Source organism: Bos grunniens, chromosome 17 (assembly GCF_055505025.1).
Source record: "Bos grunniens cultivar Pamir isolate PY7600 chromosome 17, Bosgru_T2T1.0, whole genome shotgun sequence".
NCBI lineage: Eukaryota > Metazoa > Chordata > Mammalia > Artiodactyla > Bovidae > Bos > Bos grunniens.
Genome location: NC_141181.1, coordinates 58,247,775 through 58,268,741, shown reverse-complemented (window position 1 = coordinate 58,268,741; position 20,967 = coordinate 58,247,775). Strand labels below are relative to the sequence as shown.

Here is a 20,967-nt window from a genome sequence, read left to right as displayed (position 1 = left end):
ACCTTCCTTGACATTTACATTTCAAAGAGATGGCTCCCATGCCCTTAAAAGAAACAGTCCTGGGTTGTGATATTGGCCAAGAGGTGTATTTATTTAGCCTTTGAAAAAATTTGCAAAATGTAGTGTAGACACACAGTGGAGTAATACTCAGCCATAAAAAGGCATGAAGCACTGACATGTGCCACAACATGGGTAAACCCGGAGAACATGATGCTAAGTGGAAGAAGCTGCATGTGAGGGACTTCCCTGGTGGTCCCATGGCTAAGACTCTGCGCTCTCAATGTGTAGGGGGCTCGGGTTCAGACCCTGGCCAGGGAACTAGATTCCGCATGCCGCAACTGAAGATCCCATATGCTGCAACTATGACCTGGTGTAGCCGAGTTAATTTTAAAAAGAAGCCACACTCAAAAGGACAGCTATTGTATGATCACACGTCTGTGAATATAGAATAGGCAAATTCTTAGAGACAGAATGTAGATTAGAGGTTTACCAGGAGCTGGGAGGGAGGAGAGAATGGAGGGGGTTCTTGCTGAATGGGTACAGAGTTTCTGTCTAGGGTGATGAAAAAATTCTGGAAGGAGATAGTGGTTGACAGTCACACAGCATGAATGCCCTCCATGCCATTGAATTTATACTTAAAAATAGTTGAATTGTAAATTTCCTGTTGTGTATAGTGTGCCATAGCATTAAAAAAAATAATAGAACCCACAGAAAAGATTCACATCCCTATGAAAGAGACAGAGGAGGGACTTCCCTGGTGGCCCAGTGGTAAAGACTCTGTGCTTCCAATGCGGGGAGCGTGGGTCAGATCCCTGGTCGAGGAACTAAGATCCCACGTGTCCTGCGGCGTGGCCAAAAAAAATAAAAAGGAGAGAGAGAGAGAGAGGAAAGATTTACACATATAGAATTTATAAAGGAAATGCTCTGAGAAAGAAAAGAGGGAATGGGTCTCTCTTCATTTTGGTGACAGGGAAGATTCTAAGTTTTTAATGCACCTTTCTGCTGAACTGCTGACTGTATTTAACCCAAAGATGACCCCCACTACCTGCGTGTGCATGCTATCACTTCAGTCATGTCCGACTCTATGCGACTCTACGGACCGTAGCCTGCCAGGCTCCTCTGTCCATGGGATTCTCCAGGCATGAATACTAGAGTAGGTTTCCATGCCCTCCTCCAGGGGATCTTTCTGACCCAGGCATCTAACCCATGTCTCTTATGTCTCCTGCATTGCAGGCAGGTTCTTTACCATTAGAGCCACTTGGGAAGCCACCCCACCCCTACTACCTGAGTTCCTATTTAAAATCCCCTCACACAAGCGCCAATCTTTGACCAACCTGGCTCCCCAGAGTTCCTCCTGGGTGTCCTTCCCCTGCTATAGCAAGAGAATATCTTCATGGACCTTAAGTGTATTTCTGGTTATCTTTGGCTGGAGGACTTCAAAATTCCTTTCCCATGAGACCACCACAGCCCAGCTAGAGAGACTATATCTCAACCCCCCTCAACATCTTCTATGGTTTTCCTTGTTCTCAAAATGAATCTTCTATGGTTTTCCTTGTTCTCAAAATAAATAAACGCATCCTTTCTCTTCTGGTCCAGCCCCTAGATTCTCTCTCCCACCTGCTAACCCAGGGCCACTTTCCTGGACTGTCTGTAGCTCCTAGTCATCCTTTAGCTCCAACTCAAGAGCTTGTCTGCAAGAACACATGCCTGCTGATCACAGACTAAGCCTGCCTCTCTTTCCTGTCCTCGCAGAACCCCCTTTCATTCATTTGGTACATAGCTCAGCTGGTAAAGAATCTGCCTGGACTGCAGGAAACCCTGGTTCAATTCCTGGGTCGGGAACATTCCCTGGAGAAGGGATAGGCTACCCATTCCAGTATTTTTGGGCTTCCCTGGTGGCTCAAATGGTAAAGAATCTGCCCGCAATGGCAGAGATCTGGGTTTGATCCCTGGGTGGAGAAGATCCCCTGGAGGAGGGCATGGCAACTCCAGTATTCTTGCCTGGAGAATCCCCATGGACAGAGGAGCCTGGTGGGCTACAGTCTGTAGGGTTGCAAGGAGTCAGATATGACTGAGCAACTGAGCACACACATACTCCTAAAGTGCTGTAATACATACATTGGCATATCGGATTCACCCACCAGCGTGGCTGATTCAGGCTTTGGGGGGTGTGGACAAAGAACATTGCCTCCCGTTTCAGTAAACAAAGAATGCTGCCACCCTCAAGCCAGCCGCTGCCTGGATGGTGCACCCTGAGGGGAATTCAGGATGGAGGAAAATGTGGTATGGCCCCACATCGTTAGAGATGCCTATCAAAGGGATGGTTTCCATGGGCCCGGCCTCTTGCATCTTTCCATACAGAGAAAAGCACTAAAATCATTAACTTGAGATGTCCGCTTTTGGTTGTTTTTGTTTTGTGTATGTGTGTGATTAGCAGCAATCTTTTGATGTTTGACTAAGTTTTGTTCTCCCCCCCCCCAACCCCCACCCCCAGCCAAAACGCCCATGTACCCTGGCTCCTCCCTTTTTACTTTGGAACAGTTCCTCAGAGCTTTCTGAGAAGGCTGACTTCCTGGGCTAGAGTCCTCAGTAAGGTGCCCAAATAAAATGTAAGTTGATACTTCGGCCACCTGATGCAAAGAACTGACTCATTTGAAAAGACCCTGATGCTGGGAAAGACTGAAGGCAGGAGGAGAAGGGGATGACAGAGGATGAGATATTTGTGTGGCATCACCGACTCAATGGACATGAGTTTGAGTAAACTCTGGGAGCTGGTGATGGACAGGGAGGCCTGGCGTGCTGCAGTCCATGGGGTCGTAAAGAGTCAGACACGACTGAGCGACTGAGCGACTGAACTGAACTGAAACTTTGAGGTTGTGCATTTTTTGCAGTCAGAAGGAGCCTGAAGCTTTATTGTCTGGAGTCCTATTTTACTTTACTTTTCTTTTTTTTTTTTTTTTTGGCCATGCTGCTTGGCGTGTGGGATCTTAGTTCCCTGACCAGGGACTGAGCCTGTGCCCTCTGCAGTGGAAGGGTGTAAGTGTTAACCACTGGATCACTAGGGAAGTCCCAGGGGCCCTATTTTATTATTTATTTCTTTTTTTGGCCACATCACACAGCCTTCATGGAACCAGGGATCAAACCCAGGCCCTTGGCATTGAAAGCCCAGAGTCCTAACCACTGGACCGTCGGGGAATTCCCCGGAGGCCCTATTTTAGAAAAAGGATACACCAGGATAAACTCGTAAGTCAACTGGGGGACATTTATGTAAAATGAGGAAAGAAGGGGCCTTTGGTGAGGGTCCCGAGGTTTATCATTAATTTGATAATGAACACATTTCTACCTATAACAGGTAACCTCTATGTAAGCAGGGGCTCTGTCCCATTTGCTCAACTATTTGGTGACTCACATGGTACAGAATCTGCCTGCAGTGTAAGAGACAGGGGTTAGATCCCTGGGTTGGGAAGATCGCCTGTAGGAAATGGCAACCTGCTCCAGTATTCTTGCCTGGAGAATCCCCATAGAGAGAGGAGCCTGGCGGGCTACAGTCCATGGGGTCGCAAAGAGTCAGACATGACTTAGTGACTAAACGACAATGCTCCATAGGAATGACTGATTAAATCACTGGGCATTGACAGTTGATTCAACATCCAGCCCCTCTTCCCTCTGAGGAGCTCAGGGGCATAGGACCAAAAGATCCAACCCTCTAATCACCTGGTTGGTTCCCCTGGCAACCAGCCCCCTTCCTCAGGTGCTTTCCAAAAGTCACCATAGTAACATAAACGCAGGTGTGGTTGAAAGCAGCTTGTTAAGAATAACAAGACACCTTCATCACTTATCATAGGAGATTCCAAGAATTCTAGGAGCTCTGAGCCAGACATAGGACCGAGACCAAATATGTAGCCTAGCATGCATGCTCAGTCATGTCTGACTCTTTGTGACCCTGTGGACTGTAACCCAGGAGGCTGCTCTGTCCATGGAATTCTCCAGGCAAGAATACTGGAGAGGGTTGCCATTCTCACTGGGGAAGCCCGAGAGCCCGAATATAATAATATTCCTTATTATAAACCGCAACATCACAGGTATCTTACACAGCAAAAGGAACTTTGCAGACGGAATCAAGTTAGGAATCCGAAGATGCAGAGATAATCCCGGACAATCCTGTGGGCTCAGTGTAATCACAAGGGTCCTTATCAGACAGGCAGGTGACTTTCCTGGTGGTCCAGTGGCCAAGACTCTGAAATCCCAATGCAGGAGGCCCCGGGTTCGATCCCTGGTCAGGGAACTAGATCCCACATGCCGCAACTAAGAGTTCACATGCCACAGCTAAAGATCCCGCATGCCACAATGAACACCGAAGATCTTGAGTGCTGTAACTAAGAGTCAGCACAGCCACATACATACTTACGTGCATGCGTGCTCAGTCGCATCAGTCGTGTCTGACTCTGCAACCCCATGGATTTCAGCCCACCAGGCTCCTCTATGAGATTCTCCAGGCAAGAATACTGGAGTGGGTGGACATGCCCTCCTCCAGGGGACCTTCCTGACCCAGGGATCAAACCCACATTTCCTGCATCCCCAGCAATGCAGGCAGATTCTTTACTGCTGAGCCACCTGGGAAGCCTTTTATATATATATAAAAGGGGGGCACAGGAGGGTCGGAGTCAGAGAGAGGGGATGTGACCATGGATACAGAGGTTGGAGTGATGTTGGGCTGTAAGCCAAGAAATGTGGGCAGCTTTCTAAAAGCTAGAAAACCTAAGGAAATAGATTCTTCCTTAGATCAGTAGCAATTAGAAATTAATATAGATTTAATACAGATTTTACTTTTCTATTGCTGCTGTAACAAATGACCACAACTTAGGGTCTTAAAACCATACCAACGTGTGATCTTATTGCCCTGGATGTCAGAGTCTCAAGTGAGTCTTAGGAGTCTTAGGAGTCTTAGGAGACTAAGATCAAGACGCAGCCGAGCTCTGTTCCTTGTGGAGGCTCTGGGTGAAACCCTTTCTGGCTTGTAGAGGCTACTTGAATCCCTTGGCTATAGCAGCATGACTCCAACCTCTGCAGCAATAAAATAGCATGCCAGGGAAATGTTGTGACTGTTTGTTAGGCAGCATTACTGTGGCAATAGATAATGGATACGCAGAAGCAGGTAAAACAGACACACACACACACACACACACAATTGCAAAGCAGTACCTCCACTAGGTCAAGCGACTGGTACAGGCAGAAAGTATGGCTGGACGGTGGAGGAGGCCTTCCCTGAAAAGGCAGTGTTTGAATCCTGCCCTCAGCAATGGAGGTGAGATCCGCAGAAATGAGAGGGCAGGGTGGGCTCTCTAGGTGAAGGGCATGTCAGAAGCAAAGCCCCTGGGGGCAAATCAGAAGACTGGATGGTTTGGGTGGAGCAGCGGCCAAAACAGAAACACAAAAGGCTGCTTGTGGCCAGAGCAGGCACTGAGCGCTGGCCAGAGGGGTTGGTCTTCCCGCCTTGGCCCCTGGTGGTCCCAAATGCCTTTGCGCAAAGGCGAAGCGGGCTGAAAGAGAAGGTTCTGGAGGCAGCGTGCGCTTTTCAAGGAAGGCGACGTTATTAGCACCCGCTTGGAGGAACAAGGAACAGGTGTCTCTCCCTACAGATTTTCCCTGAGGCTTTTCTGCTAATAACTATATTTCCATTAGTGATTCTTTTCAAAGCCTTCAAAACAGAACTGATTCAGTTACTCACTGCTTAATGCCACAGATACTACACCTTGAGTTGGTAGTGTGTCTCAGAGGCTTTCTTGCCTTTAACAGTTTATTTTCCCCAATATATCCTTATGGCACGTGGGACTCATCACCCTTGAAGATCTCAAAATTCCTGGAAACAGTAAATTAGGGAGGAGAGAGTGGGGCTTCCAGCATCAACTTCCAACCTCAACCCTGACTTCCAGCCGAGAAAACGAAGATGCCAAGAAGCCGGGAGATCCATCTACCCGTGTCCTCTCACCCTGCCCCTACCCTGGTCTAGTAATCTAAAAGATTTGCATCTTAAAAAAAAAAAAAATCACTTTACTAATTTACTGTTTACTCTGGTTTTAATCTTCTGCTATTTGATTAACTTAATCTTATTTTCCTCCAGAGGTTATTACTAAAGTGGTTTCCTTCTACTGATGTGGGTTAAGCTCTGTATTGATTGTAAACACGTTCCCTGTTTTTTGCTTCCTCGGCGGTTTTGCAAAGGGTACAATGAAAAACAGAAGAAGTACATTTTTTTTACTATTCAACTGACTGCGAAGCCCATATTCTCTATTGATCTGCTGTAACTCAAAATTCCTTTTTTTCCTTCCCCCACTTGTTTCCCGCCCCCTTCTCCTTTTGATTTGTGGTTGGGAAAGGTTCTGTTTTGGTGTAAACTTGGATTTTTCACCTGGTTGCCAGGCAACAGAAGCCACCCCAGCCGGGAGGCACATAAATGTTAAATTGTCCTCAGCCACCTCTTGAGGCTGGGCCTGTCAAAACTCCAGTGTGTGTACGGGTCACATGGAGGAACTGGTTAAAAATGCAGCGGTGTCAAACCTAAATCCCCAGCAAGCACTAGTGAGCAGGTGTGGGGAGAGGGCAAGGATTTGGCTTTTAAAACCAGTGGCCCCTGTGATGGCAGGTGGTCTGGGAAACCCAGCACCTAAGTGTCAAATGGCAAACAGCAACGAGATGGGGCTGTTTTGAGTTTCAATAAGAAAAAAGGACTGGGACTTCCCTGGTGGTCCAGTGGTTAGGAATCCGCCTGACAATGCAGGAGACACTTCAGTCCCTGTTCCAGGAAGATCCCACATGCCATGGAGCAACTAAGCCCGTTTGCCACAACTACTGAGCCTGTGCTCTGGAGCCCCTGAGCCACAACTATTGAAGCCCACGTGCCCTAGAGCCCCATGCTCTGCAACGAGAAGCCTCCACAATGAGAAGCCCGCACACCACAGATAGAGAGTAGCCCCTGCTCGCTGCAAATAGAGAAAGCCCACACACAGCAATGAAGACCTAGCACAGCAACAAATAAATAAATACATATAGAAAAGCGATGAGAAAGTTGGAAGGAACCAGAGCTAGTTTACTCATGTATAGGACTATTCTATTCTGTCCTATTCTATTCCATTCCATGCCATTATGTTCTGTGTGTGTTGTATATATCAATTCATTTAATCCCATCGAAAGGCAATGAAGTCAAAATCATCGCAACCTATTTTACAGTGAAGAAATGAAGGCACAGAGAGGTTAGGCAACTTATCCAAAGTTGCACAGCTCAGAAGTGGAGGAGCCGGGATTTGAACTGTGACAGTCTCTTAGTAGCAGCACTGTGTCAACTGGGGGAAAAAAAAAGGCACAACCTAAAAGATTGCCAGGAGAAATATCAATAACCTCAGATATGCAGATGACACCACCCTTATGGCAGAAAGTGAAGAAGAACTAAAGAGCCTCTTGATGAAAGTGAAAGAGGAGAGTGCTCAACATTCAGAAAACCAAGATCATGGCATCCGGTCCCATCACTTCATGGCAAATAGATGGGGAAACAGTGGAAACAGTGGCTGACTTTATTTTTGGGGGCTCAAAAATCACTGCAGATGGTGACTGCAACTAAGGAAAATTATGACCAACCTAGACAGCGTATTAAAAAGCAGAGACATTACTTTACCAACAAAGGTCCGTCTAGTCAAGGCTATGGTTTTTCCAGGAGTCATGTATGGATGTTAGAGTTGGACTATAAAGAAAGCTGAGCTTAGAAGAATTGATACTTTTGAACTGTGGTGTTGGAGAAGACTCTTGAGAGTCCCTTGGACTGCAAGGAGATCCAACCAGTCCATCCTAAAGGAGATCAGTCCTGGGTATTCATTGGAAGGACTGATGTTGAAGCTGAAACTCCAATACTTTGGCCATTTGAAGCGAAGAGCTGACTCATTTGAAAAGACCCTGATGCTGGGAAAGATTGAAGGCAGGAGGAGAAGGGGATGACAGAGGACGAGATGGTTGAATGGCATCACCGACTCAATGGACATGAGTTTGGGTAGGCTCCTGGAGTTGGTGATGGACAGGGAGGCCTGGTGTGCTGCAGTTCATGGGGTTGCAAAGAGTTGGACACAACTGAGCAACTGAATTGAACTGAAAATTAAGAATTATGTTTTATGTGGGACCTTGTTGAGAACTCTAGCCTGGGAAAGGCAACATCTCAGATTGGTCTGAGGAACTGTTCCAGAGAAGAAAGGGGGAAGATAGGGTATGTAGGCATTTTTGCTGAAGACAAATGGACATGAAGTGGAACATCAAAAGATTACTGCTAGTCACACACATGCATAAAAACCAAGCCCTCTGAAGTTAATGATTTTAGTGCTGTTCTATGCATGGGAAGATCTAAGAATCTAGATGCACTGAAATTATTCCTTGAATATGTATCTTTTAGCAGCAGCAACTATCTAGTGCCAGCATCCTGGTTTTCTCTGTCCTGACTCCCCATCTGGGTGTGCTGAGGGGGAGGGGCAGGTTGTCCAGTTGTTTATACAGGAATGGCAGGAACAGTCTTTGTTTACTGAAATGGCTGCTGCTGCTGCTAAGTCACGTCAATCGTGTCTGAATCTGTGCGACCCCAAAGACGGCAGCCCACCAGACTCCTCCGTCCCTGGGATTCTCCAGGCAAGAACACTGGAGTGGGTTGCCATTTCCTTCTCCAATGCATGAAAGTAAAAAGTGAAAGTGAAGTCGCTCAGTTGTGTCTGAGAGACCTCATGGACTGCAGCCTACCAGGCTCCTCCGTCCATAGGAGTTTCCAGGCAAGAGTACTGGAGTGGGGTGCCATTGCTTTTTCCACTGAAATGGCAGGCAGCAATTTTTTTTTTTTTGTCTGAAACCAGGTGGTGGTTAAAAATGCAGATTCTCAAGCCGGACGGTCTGGGCTCAAACTCCATTTCTAATACTTACTGGCTGTGTTGACTGGTTGAGCTGCTTTCGCCTTGAAAGTGAAAATGTTAGTCACTCAGTCGTGTCCAACTCTTTGTGAACCCACGGACTGCAGCCACCAGGCTTCTCTCTCCATGGAGTTCTCCAAGCAAGAATACTGGAGTGGGTAGCCATTCCCTTCTCCAGGGGATTCTTCCTGACCCAGGGTTTGAACCTAGGCCTCCGGGTTCAATTGCAGGCAGATTCTTTACCATTTGAGCCACCAGGAAAGCCCCAAGCTCTTGCCTTAGTTTCTCAAGTTTTAAAGTACGGAGAGCAACGGTAACATGTCAGAGTATTCTTGTAAAGACTGGCACGTGATAACTGTTAGCCATTATTTTACTTCATTTCTGAAGGGCAGTGTGGATCGAGTGATGACTTTCTGCTTCCTTGCTGATCAGCATCTCCTGTTTGAACTTGGCCCTGAGGCTCAGAGATGGGGCAGAAGAGCCAGGAACAGTGTTAAGGGTATCTTTGCTGTTGGATAAATAACCTTGTAATTTAAAAGGTTGAGTATCTAATAGCTTATGCTTTTTGACTGGGAAATAGGTGTGAAGGTCAAACTGGCCACAGCATCTAAATGGCCATGTTCAAAAGGGCTTGATAAAGGCCACCATTCACTTGATCCTTTCATAGTAGCCACTCTGTCAGGGTATTTGGGGTTGCTTCTTTTCATCTGTCCTTTATATGCTTTTTTTTTTTTTTTTAATGTGGACCAATTTTAAAGTCTTTGCTGAATTTGTGACAATATTGTTTCTATCTTTTGTTTTTTCGGCCAAGAGGCATGTAGGATCTTAGCTCCCAGACCAGGGATTGAACCCACATCCCCTGCATTGGAAGGCAAAGTCTTAACTGCTGGACTGATGGGGATGTCCCCTTTTATTGCTTTGAAAGTCTCTTCCTTTCGGAATAGAGTCTGAAGTCAGCTGGGAATTAGGGTCAGGGCCTCAGGCTCGTGTGTACAGGGAGAGGGGGCTGAGGGAGAAGGTGGTACTCTCCCTTTGGGGTCCTTTCTAGGGATGCAGCTGTGATAGGGGCAAAGGGGTCGGGAGGAGGGTGGACAGGACACTGAGAATTGCCCTCCAGATATGTGTCAGGAGTCCGCAGCTCTTCCTCTGGACCCTGAGAACGCCCTCATGCCCTTGGGAGATGGCTTCAGCTGCAGAGCGCCAGGGCTCCTTGTCCTACATTGGGGACAGCCCTGCAAGGCCATCTTCAGAATTCCCGGCAGGGTTGGCGGAAGTTTCTGTTGAGACAACGTGGCAGCTCAGGTTCCCTCCCTGCCCCATCCCCACCCATCAGCCTCCTGCCACCTCTATCTCAGACTGGGCTTCCTGGGGCACCCGGCTAGCCGCACGCAGTGGGCAACAGGCGTGAGAAATTCTAGGCCAAACAAAAGACCACAGCCAGTCGAGTTGAGTCCACTTTTTAATATTTTGACCATGATGCAAACAGGCATAAATAGACTTTTGTTGAATTTCATCAAATTAGAAGAATGATACAGAAGAACAGCATGCGGCGAGTACAGCCTGGACAACCTCGCAGAGCGCGTTCTGGGAAGGTGCTGGAGCGCACGGGACACTTGGCGGCATTAGCAGCATCGAGAGCTCAGAGGTAGGGGGAGGTCCGAGTTTCTGACGGTGTAGTGTGGTGAGAGGCGACGACACCCGCTCGGCCCACCTCCCCAGCTCCCCAGACCCAGAACAGAAACCCACCACCTGCCCAGCGACACAGGGCGACCCCCACCCACAAACCCGTCCGGCGCCGCCTGGAAAACCACTGCTGAGCCCAGAGTGGGTCTTACAATCACAACGACAACTCGACAGCAAGGACAGAAGGGTGGAGGCGGGGAGGGGGTGGGCACGGGGGGGCACTGGGCCTCCGTGAGTCTTCGTCCGAACTGGACGCCAAGGGCACAGCATCTTACTGAATCGGGACTGTCATCTTTCTGTCCTGGGAGGGAGTTGGTGAAACCGTACTTTTCCATTTCCTCTTGAAATCCTTCGAGTCTCTGTTGGGCAGCAGATAATGGAAGGAAAACCAGCGGGCTGAGAAATGCCTCGCTTATTCCAGAAGGTGGATGGTAAGAAGGCCTGGGGCAGCCGGTAGAGAGTCTGTTGTCCCCAGGGTTCATCTGGCAAGGTCTGAAGACACAGTTGGTTGTCACAACTTTCGGGGGCGTCGGGTGGGTGGGTGGAGGCCAGGGATGCTGGCCAACATCCTACAAAGCCCTGGGCAGCCCCCTACCCAAAGTTGAAACATGTATAATATCATATATGAAACGAGTCGCCAGTCCAGGTTCGATGCACGATACTGGATGCTTGGGGCTGGTGCACTGGGACGACCCAGAGGGATGGTATGGGGAGGGAGGAGGGTTCAGGATGGGGAACACGTGTATACCTGTGGCAGATTCATGTTGATATATGGCAAAACCAATACAATATTGTAAAGTTAAAAAATAAAAAAATTAAAAAAAAAAAGAATTCTCCAGCCCCGAATGCCAACAGTACTGAGGTTGACGGACTCTGGACTAGAGCCTCCAAGCATCTCCTAGGAGCCAAGTCTGGGCACTTTGATGTCCTGCAGCCAATTTCTAGAAGACTTTGGAAAGCTGTATCTTTGGGCAGATTTGTTCCCACCTGCCAGGGCCACCTGCTTAAGAACGGTCTCTGCTTGGGACCAGACACACATGCCCTGCTTGCTCAGATATTCTAGGAAATAGCGAATTCAGAAACATGCCGAGGTGTGTTTACTCCCAATCACCTCCCATGCACACGACTCAGACAGTATTAATAGAGAACAGACCTCCCCCCCTTCCCCCTGCAAACAGTTCCTGCTTTCCTGGCGTAAGAGTTTACCTGAGTCCTTGGATCTGAGACACATCAGTGTGTTTGTGCCGTCAGGCAGAGACCGGCAGGTGGACCAAGGTCTGGGAGGGTGTGGGAGAAAGAGGAAAGGCCAGGCTGCATTAGTCCCCAAGGCTTCAGGTTTGTGGGGACCATCTCTGTTGAGTCCCTAGGGAGGGGGGCAGGGTTGCTTTCACAGCCTCTCAGATTCTTTATCCTCCATCCCTGCTTTTGGCCTTTCATTCTTGAGTCGAATGGCACACTTAGATGCAGGAGAGGGCTGGGAGAAGACAGGGAATGTGGGCAGGTCCCAAGGGAAGCCCAGATTAATATTTCTTTTTCCTTGTCTCTGGCAGGTGGTCTCAGATTAACGTGCCTATTCAGACAGCAGGCTTCGAGGGTAAGGAGGGCACAGCGCCATGCTGGATATTGGTGGCAGGGGCAATGGAAATATACAAGGGAACATGGCCAACCTAAGATCTTAAGTCCACACTTTTCCAAATGGCATGAATTAAAAGGGACCAGAGCCATGGTGGTGAGGAGTCCAGACATCGGCTTGCGGATAATCATTCTGGCACCGTGATCTGGGTCAGAGAATCTTGCTTGTGGCAAACCTGACTGAGGGCAAAACCTGACCTCCTTTTGGAAGCCCCAAGCAGGTGGCTGCAAAGAGTGTGTCTGGCAAGAAATTCCTGTGTTCTCGGGCCGATGTCTGGTGGCCTGGGGTCAGTTCTCTTTCTGCCCATCTAGGTGTGGACCTTGGAGGATCCACCCTGTTGACTTGGGGTGGGGGGAACCTGGCTTTGTCACCTCTGAAAACTCAGTTCTCCTTGGAGCCTGTTTTTTCCTCCCGAGACCTGTTTCTCAGCCTAGAGGCAAGACTCTTGACTCTGCCTTTGTTCTCTTTGTCCACAACAGGTCGGAGTCCAGGTCCTGGTAATTCAACCCCTGGAATGTCTTTATCGCTATAATCTGCCCCGTCCCTCATTCAAGTCTTGGGTTTCTGCAATAACTAGCCAATAGTTCAACAGGTCAGCAGTCTATGCTCTATGCTGTAGCCAGAACATTTTTTTCCAAGCATAACTCCCATCAGCTCATCTTCCTCTTAAAAAAGAAACACTCCTAAGGACTCCGTGTTGCCTACCAAATAAAGACAAAATCCCTTGACAAAATTCCATCCATTCCCTGCCTGTCTCTGCTGCATACCTCCATCTTCCTCAGCCTCCCAAAGCCAGGCTATGTCAGAAGCCAGACCTGATCCATCCTGCCTGCTCTCCATCCATGCTTCACCCCCCACCCCCGACCTCCTACATCCTGGCAATCTCGTTTCCCCAAACCTGCCGGGGGAATCCTGGCGATCACTCAAACCCCAGACCTGAACACTGATTCTAAGACCTGTGTCTCTGCATCACAAATCCCAACCTTCTGTAAGAGAGGAACTGTGGTTTGCTCTGTACACTTGACTGTGCCTTCCGGATGATGGAGAGGTAAGATGTGACACCGATTAAGTGAAACAAAATTCTATTGCTTATCATGGGCCAGGTATGGCAACTGGGGCATTTTCTGGACATTATCGCATCTAGTCCACTTTGTGATAAAGGGGGATATGCAGACTCAGAAAGATTAGGTCACCAGCTCAGGGCTGTCCGCAGAAATGATGGCAGAGTTACTGTTGGGACTCAGGACTGCTTTTAAAACTCCACTTCGGTGGGTCTGAAGCATTGCCCCCAAAGCAAAGACACCTGACTGTCTCACTCCATAGAAGCCAAGGGGAAGCCTGTATCCTCTTTGGGAGGTTAATGACTTCTGCTTCTTTTGCAGCACAACCATAGGAATAGGATTCACAGTGACAACCAGGGAGCATGACTGTTCCACTTTCCTGTGGCAGGGGATTTCGTGTCCCTCCAGGCCAAACTCACTTTTGTTAAATCGAGTTGGAGCTACTTCTGGCCAGCTCGAGAGGGAGGGAGAAATAATAGCCCTGTAACTAGGATGAACCTCCCCCCTGCCAAATCAAATGCCCAGTCAACCCCATTTTTGCTCACTAATTGTTAACACCCAAATTTGCAGGCTACTGGGACTGAACCTCACAGCACCACAAGAGGGCAGTGTTTAGCTACTGTGGATCAGAGCTGAGCCTGAAATCAGGGTTCCACTCCTGCCTCTTGATGGGCTCATTACAGCGAGGCTTTGGGTATCAGAGAATTCTGTCAAATGAGAGACACACATCAGACTAATCTCCTGTCCTCTAGACAGCAGTTATGAATCAGCTTGTGTTGAGGGTTGAAAGATACTTACTTAAAAACCAAACCAAACAATCGTTCTTGGGAAGAAAGATAAATCCTGGTGATACGATTATTTCTTTAGGCTATCTGATAAAACAAGATGCTATTTCCCTCGCCCTTCCTGCTACTAGATGACCAGGGCTATATGAGGAATGTGCCTGGCATGGAAATAAGTGCTCTTAAGTATTTATCTGGCGATGGAAAAGCATTTGTGCATAAAACTTGATTTGGAAAGGGGAGCACTGGTTCATTTCTCTGTGATGGCGGTCGGACACAGCAGTTCAGTCCCCCAGAAGCTAGTGACATCTTAGGAGCTATCTCCAAAGGGCTCAAACGGCTAGAAAGAAAGCTGCTGGGAGGAGAGCTACTAGCCAGGATCGTGTTTGCAGGAAAGAAAGGGTTTAGAATGGGCTTCCCTCCAGGTCAGAGAGGGTCAGCCGAGCATGCTGAGCACTTGGTCTCTGTACCATGGAAGCCTGAGCGGGAGGAAACGGGATTAAAGGCAGGCAGGGTAATCAGAACTGGCATGAAGTTGAACTCCGAGCGCCAGGGATATGACACCAGCGGGGGCTGCCGGGAAGGGTGGAAAAAGGGAGACAGAGTTTACCCTTTGTCTTTAAGGGCACCTCCTGGGGACACCTCTGGCATCCAGATCTAAGGCCCTTCCAGAGAGGGCCAGGGCTCTCTCCCTTTGGCAGAGAAGAAAGAAAGAAATGCTCGTGCGCTGTATAGAAAGAAAAGGGCTAGCTTTCTGTAGGACAAGACAAAATGAAATAAGACGGAAGTTCCAAACTGGCTGACTGTTTGCCTTTCAACCTTGGGGAAGGGGTTCTTGGGAGCATCAGCTGTCTCTGGGCACTGCCTACCATTGACTTTTAGTGCGTAAGTGTAGAAAGGGACCTTTCCATCCCATTTCCTCGGAGAAGGTGCATTCAGCAGGTTGTCTGCCTGGGAGAAACGGTACCCACCCTGATGCCTGCCAATGACTTTGCTGCCTTTTTTTTTATCTGAGTTGAGAATCATTTGTCAAGATGATCCTATCAGCTTAAAAAATGGGGGGAATCTCTTTTAGAAGACCAAAAGCATGAAGGCAGATCCTCCCCACCCTGGCTGTAGAGGAAGCCATTAGATGCCTCGTGACAGATTCCCTCTCCAACCTGATCTGCCTTCACTGGCTTCCGTTACTTTACCCCCAGGGGTGAAACAGCAAGCTCCATGTGGGAGAATTAAAAAAAAAAAGTGATATTCTTCCTTGATATTGTTTCCAGTTTTCACAACTTTAAAGTTTGATCCATTCACACTTTTTAGCTTCATAACATTACGATTAGGGGAAATTAAGCAACAAGTAATGTTTCCAAAGTTACCCAGAGGCAAAGACAGGAAGACCCTTATTTCCAGCTCATTCCCTTGGACGATGTTACTTCGGGTCTTGGGTGAGAGTGCCCGAGAGGGCCAATTAAGTGATCCTGGCTGGGGTGGGTGGGGCTAGGAAGTGGGTTTGCCCAATCCATCAGATGGGTTAACCTCCCCCCAAGAGCTCCGCTAACTGGTGCCACTACCTGAATGCATCTAATGCCCCCTTTCACTAGGGATTTCCCCCTTGGTCATCAAACCCCACCTCCGTGCCCTGACCCTTTATAACCAGGACAATTAGGATGCGTCCACGTGTTTCAGGTATGCTAGCACAGACCCTTAATTATGGATGTGTGAGGCTCCAATACGGGTTGGGGCGTATTTCTTGGCACCGAGGGTCTGGAGGCGACATGCTTACACAGGCAAGAGGACAGAGGGAGACCCAGGCCCATCACACCTGCGCACGCACATACACACACACACACACACACACACGCACGACCGGAACGTCATCATAAAAAAGGATTGGGTGGGATTCGAATGGCTGAGGGACTAGCTCAAAAAACTCTTCTATCTGGTCCCTGCAGCCTCTCCAGGGCAAACCCCAGAAAACACCCTAACCCGAGCCCTGCCCATGTTCCAGTGGTTTTGTCACCGGTGATTTGCCCTTGTCGGAAAGACAGAGAGAAAGAGGCGGGGGTGGGGAGATGGTTTCGTAAGAGCCACTGCGGATTATAAAGGCATTGCACTGCAGCACGAAAACTCAAGGAGAAAACCCAAGTGGGCCGGGAAACCACTGAGAGGTGAGAACCTGGGAGAGGAGGACCAGGACACAGCGACGGGACGAGAGGCAGAGCGGGGGCCACGTGGGGGTGCCTGAAGGGAAGGTTCAGCAGTGTCCGTGCTCACAAAAGCAGCCACCCTGGCCGAGTGCAATGGGGCGGCCACCCTGCCATCCGTCTGGGCAAGAGGGTCCAGTTAGGAGCTGAAAACCCTGTAGGAGGAGAAGTGGGGAGGGAGTTAGTGCCAGAGGAGCAAGGCTGCTCTGTTTCCTTAAAGAGACTCAGAGAAAAGCTCCTGAGTTCTGGACTTCGTCTCTTTCACTTCCTTGGCAGCTCCAGTGACTGGGACAGGCCCTGGCACCCGGGTGGGACTCATCTTGAGTGAATGAAGAATGAATCAATGAAAAGATGAAGGAGCCTGGCTCAGCCACACAATAAGCCAGGATGAGCTGTGATCTTCAAGGCAATAATGTCAGCTTGAGAGACACCAAAGTATGTTTTCAAGACTGCCGTGTTGTCATAAGGGGGAAGACAATGAGGAAGCTTATGAAATGGAATGTGTGTGCCCTAGCCTCCTGAAAACAAGGCAACTGAATTCCCACCTAATTTGAAGGGAGCTTGGTGGTGGTTTTGAGGCAGACGATGCAGGGAGTGAGCTTACAATCAGGGGTGATGTGTCATGGCATTAATGTAGTTAAAGAGTTATGCTCAATCCCGGTTGTGTGGTACCTCAGACCATCTCCAGCAATTTCTAGAGGACAAATGGAATCATCAAAATAATAGCAATTGAAATTTGCATCCATGAGAATGCCAGCAGCATTTGAGGGGTGAGAGAGGTAGTATAAACCCTAGGAGCAGCGAATAGGAACACATCTTGCAGTGGCGAGAGCCATCACTCAACTTGGGGGTGCCCCAGTGGAAGCTGACATCCACAGCCAGGGTTCCCACACTTGAGGGGAACTCAGAATGCCCTGCAGGGGTCATAAAAACACCAACTGCTCGGTGCCCTGACCCCAGAGATTCAGATTCAGCAGGGATGGGGCAGCCTGGGAATTTGGATTTGTAACACATTCCCAGGAGATGCCAATGCTGCTGGTCTGGGCCCCCAGCGTGGGAAAGCCACGGTCAACGGAGTCAGACATCTCTGTCTGTCAGGGCTCTGCCCGCCCCTCACCCCTGGGAAGGAGCCGGCTTACTCATCGGTGTCTTTCTTGCTCTCCTCAATGAAGGCAATGGATTCAGATCTAAGGCGGTTGGTCACTTCATATGTGCGCAGGGTGACCCCGAAAATATCCTCATGGTAGCGGTTGTCATCCTAGGCAACAGAAACAAGCAGGGATCAGATTCCAAATGCCAGCTGAGGGAGTGGAGAAGGGTGGACACACGGACATCCTGGAATGGAACATCCGTGGAGAAGATGGTTCCTGAAGACACTGGGCTCAGGGAGTTCCCTGGCGGCTCAGCGGTTAGGATTCAGTGCTTCCTTGGAGGGGCCTGGGTTCATCCCTAGTCAGAGAACTAAGGTTTTGCAAGCCCTGCACCATGGCCAAAGAAAGAGAATAGAAATGAGATGTAACTCAGGGCCCCTGGAGACCCCTCTGGTCTCCGAGACCGTGTTTTAGCAAGAGCCTCTGCCCTGTAGGGCATGGGGTCTAAGCCCAGCTGGCAACAAACACTTCTGTTCCCACCCAGAGAGAGTGCTGCTGCTTTGCGGGTGCTAAGGACAGAAGAGCTGAGGGGCTCCAGGGGAAACCTTAGCTCATTTCCCCATTTCCTCCCTCCTCCTTGTTCCTGCCAGTTCAGATCTGGGGCACGGCTGGGTTTAGTGTGAAACGTCACCGTCAGTAGAGACCAGCAGAGATGGAAGAAAGGCCAAAGCGCCCGCTTAGCACTCAGGGAACACCATGGTTGCTAAAGTGGAGACTTCTCCTGACATAGTTTATCTGATGATGAGTATCTTAGCTCAGCTTTGCCCAGAAACAAAAAAGAAAAGTCAAGAAACACCATGAGTGAGGATGAACTTGGGGCATCCAAGGGTTTCTGGAGCCACTGGAGCTCCTTCGGCAGAACTGAGGGATGGGCATTAAGGAGACCCCATAGGGCGGTGTCACTGAGAATTTAACAAGGGGGTAAGGTGCCCCCCCACCCCTCACTGAGGAAAGGCGGTGTTTGGGGAATATGCATTGAGCAGAGTTTCTGGCATCCATAGTCCCAAAGGTTTTGAAGAAACTTTCCCATCTGTAGAGTGGCTTCATTTTAAGTTGGAGTGGTTTTTCGACCTTCTTCTGCAGAATCTATGAAAATGTGTCCCAAGGACTTACAGCAACGAGACAGAGTGGTAGGGGACTCTGCCTCTCTCCAGGGTGCTCTGGCATTTCTACTGGAAAGCTGTCGTCATTGTTTCAACCTAGGAGAAGGCAATGGCACCCCACTCCAGTACTCTTGCCTGGAAAATCCCATGGATGGAGGAGCCTGGAAGGCTGCAGTCCATGGGGTCGCTGAGGGTCAGACATGACTGAGCGACTTCACTTTCACTTTTCACTTTCATGCATTGGAGAAGGAAATGGCAACCCACTCCAGTGTTCTTGCCTGGAGAATCCAAGGGACGGGGGAGCCCGGTGGGCTGCCATCTATGGGGTCGCACAGAGTTGGACACGACTGAAGCGACTTAGCTGCAGCAGCAGCAGCAGTAAGGGTTTAGTATCAGAATTAGAGCAAGGGCTTCTTCTGTGAAAATGTTTGACTGCTGCTCATTTAGGGAAGCAGGGAGAAGAATGGGGTCACATTTGGAGCTTTGTGGAGGCCTGGGACTTAGTTTATTCTATTTGGGGCAGTTGACCACAGAGTTGGGACTTTGCTTCCTGGGCTGCTACTAGCCTTTTTGCAAATTAGGAAAAGACACCCCTCCTTCTGGGAGGAAGACAGTTCCATGCCAAGGCATGCTTCTTGGGAGGCCAGGCCTGGTGGTGACTTTCATCCACTGCTGCTGCTGCTGCTGCTAAGTCGCTTCAGTCGTGTCCGACTCTGTGCGACCCCATGGACTGCAGCCCACCAGGCTCCTCTGTCCTTGGGATTCTCCAGGCAAGAACACTGGAGTGGGTTGCCATTTCCTCCTCCAATGCATGAAAGTGAAAAGTCAAAGTGAAGTCATTCAGTCGTGTCTGACTCTTAGTGACCCCATGGACTGCAGCCCACCAGGCTCCTCCGTCCATGGGATTTTCCAGGCAAGAGTACTGGAGTGGGGAGCCATTGCCTTCTCCTTTCATCCCCTACTTGCCCCCTTTGGACAAACCCTTTTGTGCAGTGGCCAACCTACACAACTGCCCGGGGCAGTCCTGCAGCTTGGTACTGGGGACAGGAATGGTTGGGTTAGGATCGTTTCTGTCTAACTACTAGTGGCCCACCTGCTTTGTCATTTTCATACATCACAGCTCCGCATTCTATTTAGTATACACACTGCATGCCCAGCTATCTTTCCTTCTCTACTATGGTTTGGGATCACCTGCGTCCTCTACCCCCTGTCATAAATGGGAAGATGGGAGCAGCGATGTCATCATGGGTCCCCTGAGTCACTGAGACAGGTAAGACAAGGAAGAGGAGACAGGATGCCAGAAAAGAGCTCCCAGGAGCCAGCCCATCAACTCACCCTCAGCCTGCTGATGAACACGCCAGCATCCTCCACCGAGAGCTTGCCCTTCTGCGTCATGATGCGCTGGATGGCTTTGAGGACATCGGCCGCCATGGTGACATCCCCACACACGTAGATGTGGCCCCCTTGCTCCTTCAGGGCTCGATACACGGGTTCTGCCAGCTGCTCTTGTAGGATGTCTTGCACGTATTTCTGCGGGGTGTTGGAGGTGGGGTGGGGAGTGGGAGGGCTGGTGAGGAGGAGCCAGGCTGTGGAGCTCACCCCTCTCCCCCACCACCCTGGGAACAGAGCCTGACCCAGGCGCTTGGGGGCAGGTCTGTGTTTTGTGCAGAGATGCAGGGGACTGGGAAGAGTGAAGCAGGGGAAGAGGGACCGTCCATCTGAAGAGTGATGAGCCACGCCTCTGCTCTGCAGCTCGCCTCCGCTGAGGACCCTGGAGGGAGCCATGCCGCCCACGCCCAGAGCTGTCTGCCAGAGGCGTAAGAGTGGGGTGTTCTCTACCAGCTCCTCTCTCCCATGGCCAGTAGTCACCCCGGGGCTGTTTACACCCGTTCACCTCTAGGTGTGGGGCTGGTACTGCAGGCATCCTATGCCCGGGTGCTGGAGAAGCCCCAGACAGACAGCAGGAGATGGGGGAGGGGCTCGCAGGTGACACCCGAGCAAAGCCAGCTGCTGCAGGAATTGCTGGGATAAATGGTGGGCTAAGGGAATACCGGGTGGGCACAAGGGGTGTCCAGTGCAGCCTCTAGAGAATTTTCTGGGTTGTTCAGGAAGCTTCCCCGAGGCAAGCCTGGTGTTCAGCTGGTACTTTTAGGCACGACCGTGCCAGCTGCTGAGACACTGATGAACTCTCATGCCAGGTGTCCAGTAGCTGCTGCCCGGACCCTCTGGGTATCCCCTTCCACGGCTGTCCTGGGTCCTTTCCTGGGATTCCCCGGGGGTCCAGTTGAAGTTCCCCAAGATCCAGCAGGGATGTGCCCCTGTCTTGTAGCCCGTGTCCACTCTGACTTGGAGTGCCTCTTATGGGTTGTTTTTTATTGGGGGGGGGTGCTGTTTAACTTTAAAAAAATTTGTATTTAATTATTTTA

The 20,967-nt window shown here is 49.7% G+C and overlaps 2 protein-coding genes across 8 annotated transcripts in view; both read right to left on the bottom strand.

The window, feature by feature from the left end:
- Nucleotides 1-5,548, bottom strand: part of FBXO21 (F-box protein 21) — a 45,594-nt gene extending 40,046 nt beyond the window's left edge. For 2 of the 3 annotated variants that reach the window (XM_086348013.1, XM_086348014.1), the window contains exon 1: nt 5,203-5,548. The gene's annotated coding sequence lies outside the window, so the exon portion shown is untranslated. The remainder of the gene's footprint in view (nt 1-5,202) is intronic. The other variant, XM_086348015.1, reaches the window with a different exon arrangement.
- A 4,831-nt stretch (nt 5,549-10,379) lies between these two features.
- Nucleotides 10,380-20,967, bottom strand: part of NOS1 (nitric oxide synthase 1) — a 196,357-nt gene continuing 185,769 nt past the window's right edge. For 3 of the 5 annotated variants that reach the window (XM_086348005.1, XM_086348008.1, XM_086348006.1), the window contains 3 exons: nt 19,877-20,071; nt 17,427-17,545; nt 10,380-10,975 (listed from right to left, as the gene is read on the bottom strand). In XM_086348005.1, coding sequence (XP_086204131.1) covers nt 10,888-10,975; nt 17,427-17,545; nt 19,877-20,071 — 402 coding nt within the window. In that variant the 3' untranslated portion in view covers nt 10,380-10,887. Of the gene's footprint in view, nt 16,443-17,426; nt 17,546-19,876; nt 20,072-20,967 lie in introns of all 5 variants that reach the window. The other 2 variants (XM_086348007.1, XM_086348009.1) reach the window with 1 other exon arrangement.